This window comes from Stylophora pistillata, chromosome 2, assembly GCF_964205215.1.
Source record: "Stylophora pistillata chromosome 2, jaStyPist1.2, whole genome shotgun sequence".
Lineage (NCBI taxonomy): Eukaryota > Metazoa > Cnidaria > Anthozoa > Scleractinia > Pocilloporidae > Stylophora > Stylophora pistillata.
In genome coordinates this window covers 43,743,744-43,760,447 of record NC_142520.1, presented here as the reverse complement: position 1 = coordinate 43,760,447, position 16,704 = coordinate 43,743,744, and the positions used below count along the sequence as shown (strand labels likewise).

The 16,704-nt window shown below is 36.6% G+C and overlaps 1 protein-coding gene and 1 long non-coding RNA gene across 2 annotated transcripts; both read right to left on the bottom strand.

Moving 5' to 3' along the window:
- Positions 1-5,647: 5,647 nt before the first annotated feature.
- Positions 5,648-6,312, bottom strand: LOC148739691 (uncharacterized). The gene is made up of 3 exons (XR_015996970.1): positions 6,266-6,312; positions 5,925-5,981; positions 5,648-5,727 (listed from the first exon to the last, which is right to left on the bottom strand). It is a non-coding gene; the product is annotated as an uncharacterized LOC148739691 (long non-coding RNA).
- Positions 6,313-8,717: 2,405 nt separating this feature from the next.
- LOC148739690 (G protein-coupled receptor GRL101-like) lies at positions 8,718-15,368 on the bottom strand. The gene is made up of 10 exons (XM_088749539.1): positions 14,681-15,368; positions 13,471-14,467; positions 13,187-13,268; positions 12,619-12,684; positions 12,394-12,474; positions 12,086-12,130; positions 11,685-11,735; positions 10,209-10,256; positions 9,858-9,914; positions 8,718-8,866 (listed from the first exon to the last, which is right to left on the bottom strand). The coding sequence occupies exons 1-10, from the start codon at positions 14,749-14,751 to the stop codon at positions 8,718-8,720; spliced, it is 1,647 nt and encodes a 548-aa protein (XP_088605665.1). The 5' UTR covers positions 14,752-15,368.
- Positions 15,369-16,704: the final 1,336 nt, after the last annotated feature.

The window sequence follows — 16,704 nt, the reverse complement described above, 5'->3', positions numbered from 1 at the left end:
TCGAGTGCAGTTGGGTGTTAATGAGCCTGAGTAAATTTCTCAAAGACAGCAAAACTGCCCCAATAGCTTAGTTCCATTTTTCTGTATAGAAAATACACAACTCACAATTCCACCATTCGCTCTAACGAGGGACTAACGCTCGAAACGTCAGCTTCAAACAACCTCCATGGTGGTCAATTTATAATATCAACACAGCTGATAAAACCAAATTATGTTGTAATATCCCCACCGACGTAGCAGCACAGTTTCTTTAGAAACTGACCCTCTTTATTCACGCACTTCGATCCTTTTTTTATCTATTATTATGATTTTTATTACAGATAAATATCAAATTAAAATCAGAGATGCTCCTAAAAGCGCAAAGGCGTCGTAGTCGACAATACGCGCTAAAGAACCAAACTCGTACCATGCTATTCTAAAGTCATGTCAAAAGTACAAACTAAAGTGATAAAACTTCTGTCTTGAGGTGGAGTTCAAAGCTTAGCTCACCCAACCAATTTATATAGAAAATAACTGAGAATTTGAAGAGAATTTATATGCGAATATGTTGTTAAATGAATGTTCATAAATGAAAGTATCCATTTTCAAACAAATGAACATTTGCGCCTTTAAATTTATTGGAATGTGTCATTATAACAAAATATATTGATGTAGCTGTGTTGCGAAGGAATTAAATTTGTGAAATAACCTTTTCATGGCTTTTCTTTTGTCCTCTTTAGAGGCATAGCGGTTGTTGGGCTCGGAGAAGAGAGGTGACGTCTTTCTTCGAATTAAGAAACATTCAAATTGAATAATTTATTAAAACGAATGTTCGACATTATGAGTAATTCAAGGCCATTTACTTACCCCCTCACCCAGGCAATTTACCTACCCCCTCACCCAGTGCGATCAAGGCTTGCTTAGGAAAAGAGAAAGAGAAATCATTTTTGTATCTGTTCACTTCAGACAGGCCATTGTTACACATAATCCATACTGTGGACGAAATTGAAGCGTGACTTCGAAACTTCTGAAAGGGTAAACCATGAACGGACTCATGTGTAAGGTCTTTGAGATGTTTTATTGAAGGCTTCGTTTTACAGTAAAACTTAACTCAGTGTCATTTCCCTCTAAATGCCACTTTTGCTTCAAAGATATTCTTACAGTAAACTAGTCATGTTTGATGAACACGTTTGAACAAAGCTTTCAAACAGTTTGAAAACCACAGTACAATGAACTAGTATTCTCGATATGAGTTAAAAAATGTAAAAATTAACTACAAAATTAGACTTCAAAACGCTACCAAACACCTATTTTTGTGGTATCGAAAGACCTTTTTTCTTTTTTTTTTTGTGTTGTGGTTAATATCAATAATAATGACGAATTATGTTAAAAAAGTGACAGACGCCACTGCAACTCCGAATGATTTCAATGTTCGCAAACGAGTTATAAAAACTCTAGAAATAAGCTATTTAGATCATTTATATTCTATAAAAAAATCTGTAACAACCGACGTCTTACCTGTTATATTTTCCTTTTTTTCTCCCCTTTTTTTGTATACTTTCATCGGTTTTATGTATTTAGTTTAATTTAATTTAAATGGCGTAAAACTCTCTCTTGCCAGTTGTGGGAATGAACTATTCAAATTGCTGTTGTTACTCGTTACCCAAACATCTTTCTAATTTTTTTTTTTTTACATATGATCTGCGCCTATGAGAAACGTCGAAACATTGCGGAAATGACGTCACTCTACCTTCAAGTACTAATGTTCTCATGAGAGTTACAAAAATTCAAGAAATTAGCTACTTAGATCATTTTATATCTACCAAATCTTTCATAATAACGTCTTTACCAGGAAGTTTTTCCATTTTTCCTGCATTTTTAACTTAGTTTGTAATTTTCAACTAAAGATACTTGTGAAGTGAAACAGTTTGACACGTGATCTGTAAGTAATTAACTATTTAGATTACCAGGCTGCTACCAAATATCTAGTGAATGATGTTTTGACCGGTACACCTGTCTAAGTCTTTCTTGTCAAATGTTAGATGATTCATCGTTCTAAACGATTAAAACGCAATCTGAGAGTGAATTACTCTTAAACGAGTTAAACAAAATTCTAGATATGAGCTATCTAAATCTTTGTTTTACTGATAAATCTCTGATAATTCTTACTAAAGCGTGTTGATGCTCTACTATTGTGATCGCATCATTAGCCCTTTTTGTTCTTTTCAATATTAGACGTATTGATCTAAATTTGGTATCACGCAGAAAAATTCGGAAAAGAGAGAAGTAATATTCTGAGATAGTCTTGACCCGTACATGTGTCTGAGTTGTTCTGTCATAGATGCTTTTTCCTTTTCCGTTCGAATGAAAAGCAATTATAGGTCGGGTGATTCTCTCAAACGAGTCGCATTTGCACATTTGATCATATGTAAATGGATTTGGGCACTACAAATATTAAACTATTACATTATTATTATTATTATTATTATTATTATTATTATTATTATTATTATTATTACGAGTCAAAAAAAATTCTTAAAATGAGTTTTTAGATCATTGTTATACTGGCGCTAAAATTTCTGATAACTGATTTAACGGATTTCCCCCAATTAAATTTTAGGTGTTTGTCCAATGTTTGCGTGTCTGTTTTCTAAACTAGAGATACCATTGAAACTGAACTTTCGAACCTTAATTTAAGCGTTAATTAAACATTTGCTTCGGTCATCTATGATGTATGTCCTATTATTAGTTTTGTCCTATTATTAGTTTTGGAAAAAAACTGAGATAGCAGCGGGGAAGGAATTTATTCAGGATATCGAATTCCTTTTATACTAAGAGCAAGCTCCGAACAAGCTAAAAATTACCATGGTAATGAGCTAAACATTAGCTTTAAAACGGTGGAGCATTTCTAACCAAAACATTTACTAAGCTATGTTATTATTGATAATAAGGAATAACGTAAATAGGTAGTTCAGCATACAGACTAAAATGTCCTATTATATCAGGAGCGTAACCAGCTTTTCGACTTGTCGTGGGCCTCCACCACGAGAACGTTCAATTTTTGTTTTAAAATTTGCGAGAGTTCTATTTTAAGAGTCAAACAGGCGATAGTAAAATTGTAGGCCCAACCGTACAGGACTTTCGCCTGGCTGCACCCGTGATATCGTTGTGTTTCCCCTTTATCCATCCCGTTTGAATGTCTTCTAAGAACTATGGTCTACAGAAACATGCTAAAAGTAACAGACTTAGAATATCAGGTAGACATACATGTTACATGTTACATCCATAACAAAACGAAACGAATATGGCCTGCCGCTACATTTCTACTCAGGTATCCTACCTATGTAACCGAGTGATGAAGAGTTCACACAAGAAGCTTATTAACTAATGTAAACATCAAACCGATTAAAGAAAACGAAATTAAAATCATATTTTTCTGACTAAGGTATTACCACAGACAATACATATAGATTCCTACTCAAGAGTTATTTTTTCCTTTTCCTTGAATCTTCTAATTTTTCTGTAGCCCTCGCGGTGTCCATAGCACTGGTAATGTTAAATGTCTGAGGCAAAGGGAAAAAGCACGCTTAATACAAATTCATTCATCGATCCGTTGGCTACTTGATTTACCGACCCGATAGTCAGTCGTTAGTCAGGTGTAATCGGCACCTTGATTAAGGCAGCGATAATACAAATCAGTTAGTCTGTAACCATACCCATTGGTCAGATGGACAGTCAGCCAGACAGTCAGGCAGATAGTCAGCCCATCTGTCATTCAGCTACAGTTTAGCTAGTCAATTTAATCTCGCAGCGTACTGGCCAGCTACCCAGCTGGTCAGTTGACCAGACTGTCAATCAGTAAGCTGGTTAGTAAATTAAGGACCGCAGGCAGGTATGAACTTATAACCATAGGGAACGAGAACACTCCTCGGTGCAGCCCATTAGCCACCCAGCAGTTTTTTTGTCACACGTTTTCAAATCACACATCAACAATGAGTAGGATGCATGCAAAAGCTTTGCAGTTGACTTTGAATGAAGACTTCTTATGTCCGAACATAGCTCCAATCATTGCATTTGCAGTGAAATCTCGACTTTGAAATTGGTTTGAGTCAGCACGGGGTTAAAAATTTAGAGTTACGTTGTGTTCTGTCACGCGTAACTCGTTGCGTCATTGTTTGGTTAAGCATAGTGGGATAGCAGGAGGCATGCTGTCAAAAAATAGAAAACAGTAATTTTGTGGGTGCTCCAGTGAAGACGCTTTCTCGTTTCACCTTAAACGTTTATTTTCAATAAACCCGGTTACACTGCCGAAGAAGAGTTCTGACCTCGTCTATTTTTTGGGTAATGGATCAGAGCCTGATGGATCGGAACACGTTGTGTGACTGGCATAAAAAAATTCAGTTTTGATTCAGATTATATCACATAGATGGGGCTCAAAGTACTGAAGGTTCAAGTGATCATGAACTACACATGCATATACACTGTATCGCATCGTAGATTTCACCCTACATCTCAAATATAAAATACCATATGTTTTATAAGATATATGTAACAAACAAAACCCAACTTCTTTAATTTTTAAGGGATTTGTTTTCAGGCACCTTTTCGGTCAGCGATTAAAGCAAACGTTTCATTTACCTTGGTTCGAGAGCAGAGAACTAAAGCCTGGTATGAAACACCTCTTTTTCTCCTGGATGGAATACCAAAAGAGACAAATAGAAATTCATTACAATGATATGAATCTGTTGTTACAAGAGATTATGAATTGACTACTGCAAACACAATTCTTGCTGGTCTGTGTAGACGAATGTTTTGAAACTTGAGGTACACAACATTAATTATAGTTGCTATTTCTATTCAAGGGATGTACAGCAAGGTAGCTATGTTTTCTGTATTTGAGTAAATACCTGTCTCGCTAAAAATATGTTACAAAAAGTGAGACAGCTCCACATTATACTGGTCAGTATTTTAAGATAGGTTTTGACCCTTCATCACAACGAAGTATAAAAATACTCTTTTATCTCTCAACTGATCTGGTCACTTCTTGTGTGGATAATGACGTTTACACCGAATACTTCAAACCTTCTAGAAGCAAAGTGGTGGAGTGATTATACGTCATATCTGTTGACTAAGTTAGAAGGAAAGTTACCTTCCTCTGCGATGTCCATGTCAGGCTCAAACGCATTTCCTTCTTCAAATTCAGATATGATGTATTAAAACAACTACTTTAGTACTTAATCGTTCAATATTGTCTCTATTAAGCTATTTGTCTCTTAAAATATTATTAGACCTTAACCAATTTTTCCACTAGAATTTAATATACAGTGATTACCAAGTTATAAAAGATGCCTCAAGAACTCACAAAATGCCTTATTATCTTGAATAACTAATCAAACCCACAATTACCTTTACCTTTATCACTGAGCACTGGCATCTCTTCACTTGCTATTTACTCCTCAGATTCAGCAGCTGTGTGAAAGCAAAGTTATTAATTACAATGCAGTATTTGCATAATTACAGACATTGTTCCTCCGTAAGCTGACAAATAAATGTAAATGAATAAAGTGGTCTGCAGGGTAAACCCGGCCCATGGCCTGCTAATAAGCCAGCAAAATGACTCAGTTACCTGTCAAGTTCATAACACATGTTAAACAACGTAACCAGAGGTGTCGTTTCTAAAAAGCAACTCATTGTCTTTACCTTCCTCAGTTGGCTTTTTGCGTTCAGGCTTACTTTCTCCTTCTTGACCTGCAGAAGTACGATTGAAAAAGAAATTGTACTTATTGAATTATGTCCATTTGAATACTTGTAATATTGCAAAGTGAGCGAGAATTGTTGGTCGATCACAAGGGAGAGCACATAACCCGGCCTGAATATTTGAGAATGCTAAAATAGCGCCTTAACCTCCTAAGGACTAATCAAGAACCACTCTCTCTTTCTCTTACCTTGGTCACTAGACACTGGAATCTCTTCACTCTCCATCTGCATCTCCGATTCACCAGCTGCGTGAAAACGAAGTTGTTCATTAGAATAAAGTATTGATGCCTTTAAGGTTACGAATGAGATCTCATTGAGAATTACAGTCAATGTCACTGCGGAGGCTAACACAAATGCCTTCATATAGATACAGGAGCCTTGATATACATCTGGCCCACTGTCTGCTATCAAGCCAGAAATTTCACCCAGCTAGTTGTTAAGTTAACAAACAGCTTGCCCTGTACGCGGGAGTAAATGCAACATATGTTGGACAGTGTAAAGTTTCTGAAAAGCAATTCATTCTTTATACCTTTAGTTGGCTCCTTGGGCTTAGACTTACTTTCCTGTTCTTGACCTGCACAAATAGATTTACAATAGATTGCATTAATCCAGTCATCTAAATTTGATTAAAAGCTTCAGAGCCTTCCATCAGTGTGTAAACTTTTACTGTCACATGTGTTCGAATACTACCTTCTTTTCTTCTTTAACTTCTTAAGAAAATTATTACTCGGGCTTTCCTGCGGAAGCACGAGTCTGAAAATGCAAGCCAGAAGAGAGTGAGCAGTTTGAGAGTGCGAACTATTTGTGTTATCGTGAGCCCGCTCTTCGTAAACAACGTAATTTACAGAATGCTGTGTTTTGTGAAGACCGATTTGCAAATATTCCTGTCTTATAAGCTCATCCCACATGCAAACGCACACGCCGGTCGTGGAAGGCCCACGCTAAATGATGTCCAGTGTTTTCGGAATGGGCCGGTCCACGAACTTCATTGCTTGAAAGCTAGCCAAATGTGGAAAGTTCACACTAGTTTTCACGAGATAAGAAATGAACCATATGTGCGTTCAAACTACGAAAATACTGGCAATACTGTGACGGCCGATTCAACAACAAACTATGATGCTGAGACGAACGCCTCACTTGCTGAAAAAATCAAGACTGTTCGTGAACACAACTTCGAAGGTGGCGCTAACAAACGATACTGTCAGAAGCAACTTAAATAGTAAGGTTATATATGTAACCTTAGGCCTTCCGTTAAATTTCCTGTTTCTATCACTGGTTTTTATTGGGTTCAATGCTTGTAAGGTACGATTTGGTATTTCGTACATAATCACTATTAACAATTGGTTCATGCGTTAGCGTGCGTTTATCAAGACTTAAAGCATGGGAGAAGTTTGGAGAGCATGAAAGATGCCTAAGAGTTGCACGAGTCGCAGCCGAGAGCAACTCTAGCTTCTTGAATGCTCTCCAAACTTCCCAAGTGCTTCACGTCTCGATGAACGCAGAGCCGACACATAAACCAATTGTTTTATAACATATTCAACGCTGTAGTTTAGGCATAATGGGCAGAAATTCCCTCTACTACTTTCGGAAAAGTATTACGCTATGTTTCAATGACACGTTTTAGATTGGTCAAAAACTGACACGTGCATTCATGCGTGGAAATGAAGTTAGAGTTGCGAAACGAGATGAAACCGTTGATTGTTTTGTTTACCCTTTCTCTGGGTTCTTTCTCGGGAGTTAAAAAAATTTCAATCCCAGGGTAGATTTTCATCGGCTTGTTCGCTTGTTGCCATGTCTAGTTGAACTTTTTTGGGGAAGTTTTCACCGTTTTTTAATGAAAAGTGCTGAAGTCACTCGCGAGGCATTTGTTTGCAGACGTCACCAGCGTGTACAATGGGAAACTGAAACACGCTCGCGCAATTTAATCTGATTGCTTAACAATTGGTTCATGCTTTAACGTGCACTGTCGAGTTATGGAGCAAGAGGGAAATTTAGCTTCTTGAGTGCTCTCTAAACTTCCCACGTGCTCCATAACTCGATAGTGCACAGCCAAAAGCATGAACCAATTGTTTTATAACATAGCCGGTGGAATTGTGCATTAAATCCGACGCGAAAAATGGACAACAATATCAGAAATGATTGTTCGCGGTAAGCGAAATATTAGGCAAAATAGGAATTGGTTTTATCTCAAAATTTCTGTTTAAAGCTCGAGTTTAATTTTATTGCAGTTTAAGTACAGAATTCAAAGGGTGGGAAAATTGTCTTCGTTTTGGGACTGGTGGGCCGAGTCTTTGTTTGCACCCATTATTGTCGCGAAATATATTATTTTTCCCCGCGCTAACAATGGCTGCACGAGCGAAAAAAAAATTCTGGCGAAGCGATTTGCTCACGCTTTCAGCGTGCACTATCGGGATTTAGAGCACGCGTTCGTATAATGAATTTGATTGCGCGGCTCTGCTACCTATGTTATAAACGAATTTACAAGCTATGTTATACTTGTACTCGTGTGTGGTGTGAATGCCATGGCTATAAAAAAAGCCCGAGTGAACGCTCCTCGAGCGTCTAGTTTATTCGATAGAAATGACGTTAGTACGTACTCAGTCGTTGATTTTGTTTTACTCAAGCCTTTAAAAAGTCGTTAATCTTGAACCAATTCTCAGGTACTATGCCCAGTGATTACCATGGTAAAAAAACAAACTCTTCGATAACTGATACAGTGCCTTGAGTGATTTACAAAAAAAACTACTTTCTCCTTTACTTTTGTCACTAGGCCCTGGAATCTCCTCTCTCCACCTGCTCCTCACCTTTACCAGCTGTGTGAAAGCAAAGCTGTTAATAAAGTTATATAGGATTTCATTGAGAGCTGCTTTCACTGTCACTGCGTAGGCTACCACATATGTCGTCAACTAGTTACCATGGTCTTAATAAATAACCCGGCTTGCTGACCGCTATCAAACCAGAAAACTTACAAACTGGCCGGGTTAGTCGTTGAGATCATGAAAATCTTTCACTGTGGGCGAAAATAAATGCAACACAATTCGGACAAATGTACAGTTCCTAAAAATCAATACATTCTTTTCACCTTCCTCAGTCGACTTTCCAGGTTCAGCCTTACTTCCTCCTTCTTGACCTGTGCAATTAGGTTTAAAATTCATTGCATTAATTCAATCATTTAAATCTGACTACTTGCATTCGTTGGAGGGATTGAGTAACAGGAACATAACGTGAGTTTTCGAGAGCATTGAAACAGTCAGCTGCAAACTTTATCAACTTTTGGAATCTTTGACGCAGGGACATTAATTAACGCAATTGATATTGTCTCTGTTACTGCTGATACTGGATGAGTGCGTAACTATGACCGGGGTAGGAAAAAGGGGAAAGAAAAATTACAACGATCGAAGGAACAGAAAAGGTGATCAAATTGTCAACTCTGTGATCAAATGTCTGTGAACTTCTAGCCAGGCGCAGCATGTAGGTGGGGCTAATCAAATTATTCCCCTCGGAATATGAACCCCTGTAACGTTAACTTTATCAAAACAGCAAACCAAAAATGACTAAATGTCCAGCTGCTGCTCGTTTTTCTAGAACTACCTTATATTGGAAGTTTCTGATATTATGATTGTATTATGCTCATTGAAACCCGCCATAATCCCTATATATTTCAACTGTTGTATCAACAGCTATAAGCTACACCGATGATGACTGTCCATCATTAAGGAAGCGCTCTTGCAAGCACCTTAACCTTCGGTCACTTCTGTTTTCTGTCTGTAGATCCATCATGATAATTAATTCCATATAGAAGAGTACGTTAAAAAGAACTAGAGTTTTGAACGAAAGAACGGTCCATCGGTGTTAGACACTTCTACTTACAGAGATATTCAATTATTACCTTCTTTTTTTGGCTTCTTCAGAAAATGATTTATTTGATAGAATAGTACATTACCACTCAGTAAGTCAACTTTTTGCTTTACTTAAGCGTTTTCAAAAAGTCATTGATTTTCAACCAATTTCTCCAATAGAATTTTTTCCAGTGACTACCTAAGTAAAAGCGAGGCTGCGATAACTCATTAAGTGGCTCAACCTCTTGAGTGACCAATCAAAAACCATTCTCTCTCCAATACCTTTGTCATTGGGCCCTGGAATGTCTTCACTCGCCACCTCCTCCTCAGGTTTGCTAGCTGTATCAAAGCAAAGTTATAAATTAGAATAAAGTATGAATGCCTTCAAGGTAATGTTTTGGATTTATGTCATATATTATATGGACTCTTTTTGTCACGAGTAGGCTAAAACAACTTCTGTCAAATAAATTTGTGAAACCGTCTACATAGTAAACTCATTGCCCGCTTTTAGACAAGCAAATTGGCCCAGTTAACCATCTGTCAAGCTTATGAACAACACGCATTGTAAGCAGGAGTAAATACAACATATGTTAAACAATTCGGAGTTCAAAAGATAAATTTATTGCTTTTTACCTTCGCTAGTGGGCTTTCCGGGGGCAAGCTTACTTTTTCCCTCTTGCACTACACAAACAGGTTTTAAAAAGATTGCATTGATAAAACCATGTAAATTTGATTATTTGCATTCCATGAAACTATCGAGAATTCTGGGTGGGGCACCAGAGACAGCACTCAACCCCAATTTCGAAGTGGTGTTTGAACAGTCAGCTATGAACTACTATCACTTCTTAATATCTTTGTTGAAGGGCCTTTAATCTCAGTTATCACTATTTTCTCCGTTAACTCCGGTCCTGGATTAGTGCAATGAGTGCATACCCTTGACCTACATGCAACTGCCCGGTAACTTTTTAAAAGCAGTAATAATAATAATAATAATAATAATAATAATAATAATAATAATGATAATGACTAAAGATCAAGCTAGTACTCGTTTACCCTTATATTTTTTAACAACCTTGAAATTCATATCTCTTTATCTTATTTAAATCAAAGTTCTATCGTTAAAACGCCCAATAATCGCGATATATTTTGAACCTTCTATCAGCTTCTACAGTTACAACTATTGTCCGTCATAAGAAAGGTTTCTACAAGCACGTACCCTCTCCTTCAGTCACCTACATTTTTTCTGTAGATCCATTATGATATTTAACTCAACGTTTATTAGCACTTTCATAGAACTATGTAATTTTCAACATTAGAACCTTGCATCGGTGTGTAGACATATAATTACCTCCTTTTCGTCTTTTTCGTCGGTATTGGCTTTCTCGGTGATGAACGGTTACTGCAGCAATATCAAGTGCGCACTTTATTTGACTAAACTGATAGTTGTTTCGTAAAGGCTCAAAAGCTGATTACTCAACTTATTCGAGTCTTGCTACGTGTAGATACAAACATAACCACTTACCCAAATAAGGTAATTTGTAACGAAAGCAAGGAAAGTTCTAAACAATATGGACTGAGAAGGCCTTAAATTTCACAATATACTTATGCATCTATCTTAGTTAAATTCATGTACACTGATACTGATCCTTTGAAGGCCTTAACCAGGCGTGGATCATTTTCAGGGATGAAATTTATTTGCGTGCACCTTTGAGGTGAATGCTTCTGATCCTTTAGTTTGTCACCTCAAGACCATCAATTGCATTTCTCTGACAACAGCCGACTTGTCAATTCGAGGTTTTTCAATTGCGATGATCCGTTAGGTTCAGTGAGAAAGGAGGGAAATACCTAGCTAATCACATGAACTCATTCATAACACTAACTTAAAATCTGTGATTTGATTGGTGAGGATAACGTTAATAATACAAAATACCGATCATGTTGGTTTGACATAAAAAAAAAAAAAAAAGAAAAATGCAGTCAGGTACTCCATGCGCCAGCTTGGTAGTAGCAGCTAAAAAATTTGGGTGGTACAAGGCATCCCTAGATTCATTGTTTTATAATATAGTATATTTTCTTTCAAAAAAATAAGAAATTGAAAAGGCCTTATACCTTTCACAGTCTTTTTAGTGGCTGGACGGATGTCAAAAGCATCCTCATAATCTGTTTAAAGGAAAAAGTCGAGTAAACCATGTCATGATGCTTCTGTTTCGTATTTTCTTCTTAAATATATTACTATTCAAATGCAACGGTAATAATATGTATATTCTATTAATCAATAATTGACGCAATATATTACCGAGTTATCTAGGTATTAAAAATGACCTATTATATTTTCGGTCAAGTTTATATGCAGAATTGGATGCGTGCAAGCGTAAAAATATTTGCACTAAAGTTCTTGAAATCATGATCAATTAGCTGAGTTCTCGATGGATATACACTTGTTATGTTACACAGCTCATATTTACATCTGCAAGAATGCGACTTTTATGTCAATTAACAAGTAATTATACCTGAGGAAGATGCACTTTCAGCCACTCTACAGGCTTGTTCCATCGCTGTCGACATAGCAAAGGGATTTTTTTTTAAGTTGGAGTTATTTATCATTTAATAATTTGAAAGAATAAATATTCTGGTAGATTTAAATGATTAGACTACATGTACCTGCCAAGGGAGTTGGGTTGCAAAGCCATCAACAGCAGTATCAAGGTTGCAAGTTTTTCGGGTCGAATAATATCCTCGATATGTTTCCCATATAATTGTTTTACTTCACTATTTACAAATTGCTGTCTAAAAATAAGTAAACAGAGGGAGAACGGACCTGAATGCGGAGCAGGCAATTCAGGGGCTTCCACTTCTGGAATGTCGAGTTGGTCTATTGCTTGCATTTCAATATGTTCTCCTATGGGGAAGAAAATGAAAGAAAAAAAAACAGGATTACTAACAACTTTTCCATCTTTTCTTTTCTTTGCATTACACAAAAAAATTCCTAGGTAGAGAGGGGATATTTTATGTATAATTACATTGAGAAGAACCATATTTTTACCCTCTTCGTTGATAGCATGTGCATCTTCATTTCCAATCTGTCCTTGCTGGTCATTTTCTGCTTCTTCTATGTTATAAACCAAAATAAAAAAACTAAAACAAGTGAGAATAAGTCAATGTCAGACTTTTCCAAACATTTATCACATAAAAATCATTCCGCTACAAGTTAGGTTTGTACTAATCTTCTTACCTTGAAATTGAAGACAGAGGTTGATTCTTCTATATTTTGATAATTATTTACAAATCTCTGCTGACATTCTTATTCAAAAGGGTTTGGCGACTAGCTTCAATTTGCTTCAACATTCCTAATACATGGCTTTGAAGATACTAACCTCCACAAATCGAGCTGAAATAATGATTTCTTATTGGGTCGTCCCCCATTAAAGTTTCTGTGTCCCCATTTCTGATTGCTTTTCGTACGCCTCAGGTATAAAAAATTTAGATCAAACTATTAAAAGGAAACTTGTTTGTCATTACAAAATTTGTTAAACCTTGAAGTTTCTTTATTTTGAGGTGGGAAGCACCATCATTGTTGTCAAATTTGCTATTTTAATATTGGAAAACTGTACCTTCTTGATTTTGTCCTCTGCAGAAAATAGATTGAACATTGGACCACAACTTCCTCAGTTTGGGTTTCAATATAGCTTGCACCTGTACATTTGAAATTTATGGAGAAATTTGCGTAAGACTTTCGAATAATCTCTTTTAAATTTAGGTAGGTCTTTATGGTCATTGTTTACTATGTCAGTCGTCACAATTACAAAATTAAGTTGCCGGCCTGCTCTGACACGAAAGCAAATTCCAACAAGGCAGTCATGTCCTATTTAAAAGTGATAAAAAATAAACCTGTTACCTGTGGAGTAGAAAGTGTATACAGCAATGGGTTGATAGCTGAATTAATCGGCAGAGCGAACACTGCAATCCACACTGCCAGATCGCCAGGTGGATCAAATGTTTTCTCGACGTGAGACTTGATGCCGATAGCAATGATTGGTATCCAACACAGGAAATCTGTCAGAATAATGAAGAAGACTCTTTTGGCAAGTGCTCTTTCTCTTTTGGCCTGCGCACTTTGTGCTCTTGCTTGTATTTCACGAACAGTTCCATGTGCACCGAGCCGTCTACTTGACGACCATGATTTCAACAAGATGGCAATATAAGCCACCATAATGAAGATGAAAAGAGAGAAATTTAAAACGATAAAGATGGAAGTGGAGTATTCCCAGCCTTCTTGTAATTGTGGGGAAAGTTGCAGGGGCAGGCACACTACGTTTTTGCCATAATACCAGTCACCAAAATAGCGCATCCCAGACAAGGGAAGGAATGCCATAACGCCTCCCACCAGCCAGATGACTGCGCACACTAGACGAGCCTGCCTTGGTGTAATTTTTGCAAAAGTGTAGGGAAACACAATGTTCTTGAGCCTGTCCCATGCAATCAAAGAAATCATCATAACTGACACCTCACTTGAAAGTATAGACATGGCGCCATTGAAATGACAAAACCAACCAGTGCGCCACTCATAGTCGTGCATGTAGTATTCCCCCGACCATTGTAGGTCTTTTATAGCTATAATGATAAGGTAGATACCCATGATGCCGTCTGAGATACCCAGATTCACCAACATGATAGACTGGACCACATTGTTATCAGGGAAAAAATACTGCCACCCAACAACAAACAAAGACCCAAACAACGACAGAAGACCGACAACCCAAAGACTTCTCCTTGGAGCAAGGTTACGGAACATAGAGTGACAGCTTGCGAAGTTGTCATTGAAAGAATAGTCGCAATCGGCATCCTGCCTGGAAAGATCGAGGTGGCAGCACATTAGGTTGGTATCCAAAGTCCTGGATTTGGAAGAAAAAGAGAAGAAATATTTAGCATTAATAACAATTTTACACGGATAGAAAACAATGGGCATTCAGTGATTTAGATACATTAAAGGTTAATGATCTGCAAACGATTAATAATTGGTGATTGATTGATAACATACACTCTTATTAAAACAATTTTTTTAGAGGGGTGATTAAAGTAATTGTTTATTATGGACGGAGTCTTACACTCTGATAATGCGCTTCAACTGCTGGGTGAAAAGTCCTCTAGGGAGCTCAGCCATCAGGTTGTAGTGCATAAACCTGCAATTTTGAAAAATAATCAGAAAAACATTAAGTTGGATTATATAGAAATTAAAACAAAAAATTTAGTTTGGCTTACTCCAAAAAATTAATTTGAATTGGAAGAATGAGATTCATTTATTGTTGTTAAAAAAAAAAACAGAAAGCACAAAAAAAGAGGGAAAAAAAAAGAGAAAAAACCCAAGAAACCTAAATATTTCATAAGAAAGCCCAGCTTTGTAATTAATTTTATGCAAAAAGGTTTACTTGCTTAGATGAAAATCTCTCATTTGCCGTACACTTACAAAAATCGCAATTCGTGGGCAAAGGTGAAAGTCGTGCTGGAAACGTTTTGTATCTTATTGCCGAAGATATCTCTGAAACGAATAACATAATAACTCACAATTAGTTAGTAGACAGGGTCTCACGATTGTCTGTTTCCTCATAAATTTACGTGGCACTGCTGTGAAACTATCTGGCTCTCAACCATGGGTGTCCGCGTTTTTCTTAAATCTAACCTTGCTTGCTAAAAGTATGTTCATAAAAGACCATATTTTTAGTCAAACATAAGTCACTACAGCAGTACTTTGTTAATCAGCTTATTTTTATTTACTTGATCTTAAAATTTGTGAACTAAAGCCTGAGATTTTAAATGCTTCTGTTATACTCTTTCCATTGCTTCAAGTATTCTATTTTTTTTTTCTATTTGTGATTCACTGTACTCACAGAGCTTTGAGGTTTTCGACGCCTTTAAAAATTTTGTCAGGCAAAGTCTCGAGTTTGTTCTCCGAGAGATATCTTAAACAGGCGAAAGGAATAAAAGATAAATAATATAATACTGTAGCATAATAATGATTGCAATTGGGTGTGGCACATTACATTTAATCGATGGCAGAGTTAACATTACAATAATCTTGTAATTTTGCTGTTATCAACTGAGTTGATAAATGTAAAATGGCCTCCGTAAAGAATCTAAAAAAGCTGACGTTTTGAGCGTTAGCCCCTCGCCAGAGCTGTGTATGGTTTGCGAATCCACTCATCTTGGGAAAAGGTTTCAACTCTGAGTGTACTTACAATTCGAACAACTTTATCAAGCCCTGGAACTGATCTTCATGAAGCCTCTCAATTTTATTGTAGTCCAATTTCCTGAAGAAAGCACCATGGAAAGTTTAGACTACATAATTATGCAGAAGTAGCTGTGGAGTGATATCTTTAACACTTTTTTTTTCTTTTTTTAGGCTACTACCGTAGTTCAGGTAAGGCAGTGACAATGCTTTCTCCAATAAAATAGTTCTCAGTTTTCATTTCTTACTCTTCAAAGAAAAACATCAGACATGAGAATAATACTTTCAAGGTTAAGCACGAAAAATCCCAAGTCTATTCCCAAGCGCCTTCATGAGGTCTATTGTTTAAAGCTGAATTTGGAAAAAGGTTTATGATCCATTTCCTGTTACAAATTACGAACTTATTGGGTAGTTTGATCCTCCAATACAATAATATTATATATAATATTTTAAAGGAAACTAATGTTTGCCTTCTGAAAGTATATTATAATTAGAGTTGTCATAATCTAGGAAGCTGTTGTATTTACCACATTCTAAAGTTTTCAATACAATCTTTAATGTCAATAAGAATATTACTCACAGAAACTCTATCGCTGTAATGTTTCTGAAGATGTGCGGTGGCAGATTTCCAAGTTCGTTGTTTGACAAATCCCTACAAGAGATCCCCACAGTTACAAAGAATTTGCTAATGATAGAATTACCATCAACTGATTCATAGAATAATAATTATTGGCAGTTTGTGCTGAAAAACTTTCAAAAAGTGTCTTATTACTTGTGTAGTGGCCTCCCTTTTTCAATTTATTTCCCCCAAACCTTTAGCACATATTCCCAGGAAGAAGTCTTATGTCTTCAAATTCAGCTCAAGAAGACCCTAGCATATTAAACTTGCTAAGAACACAATAATAA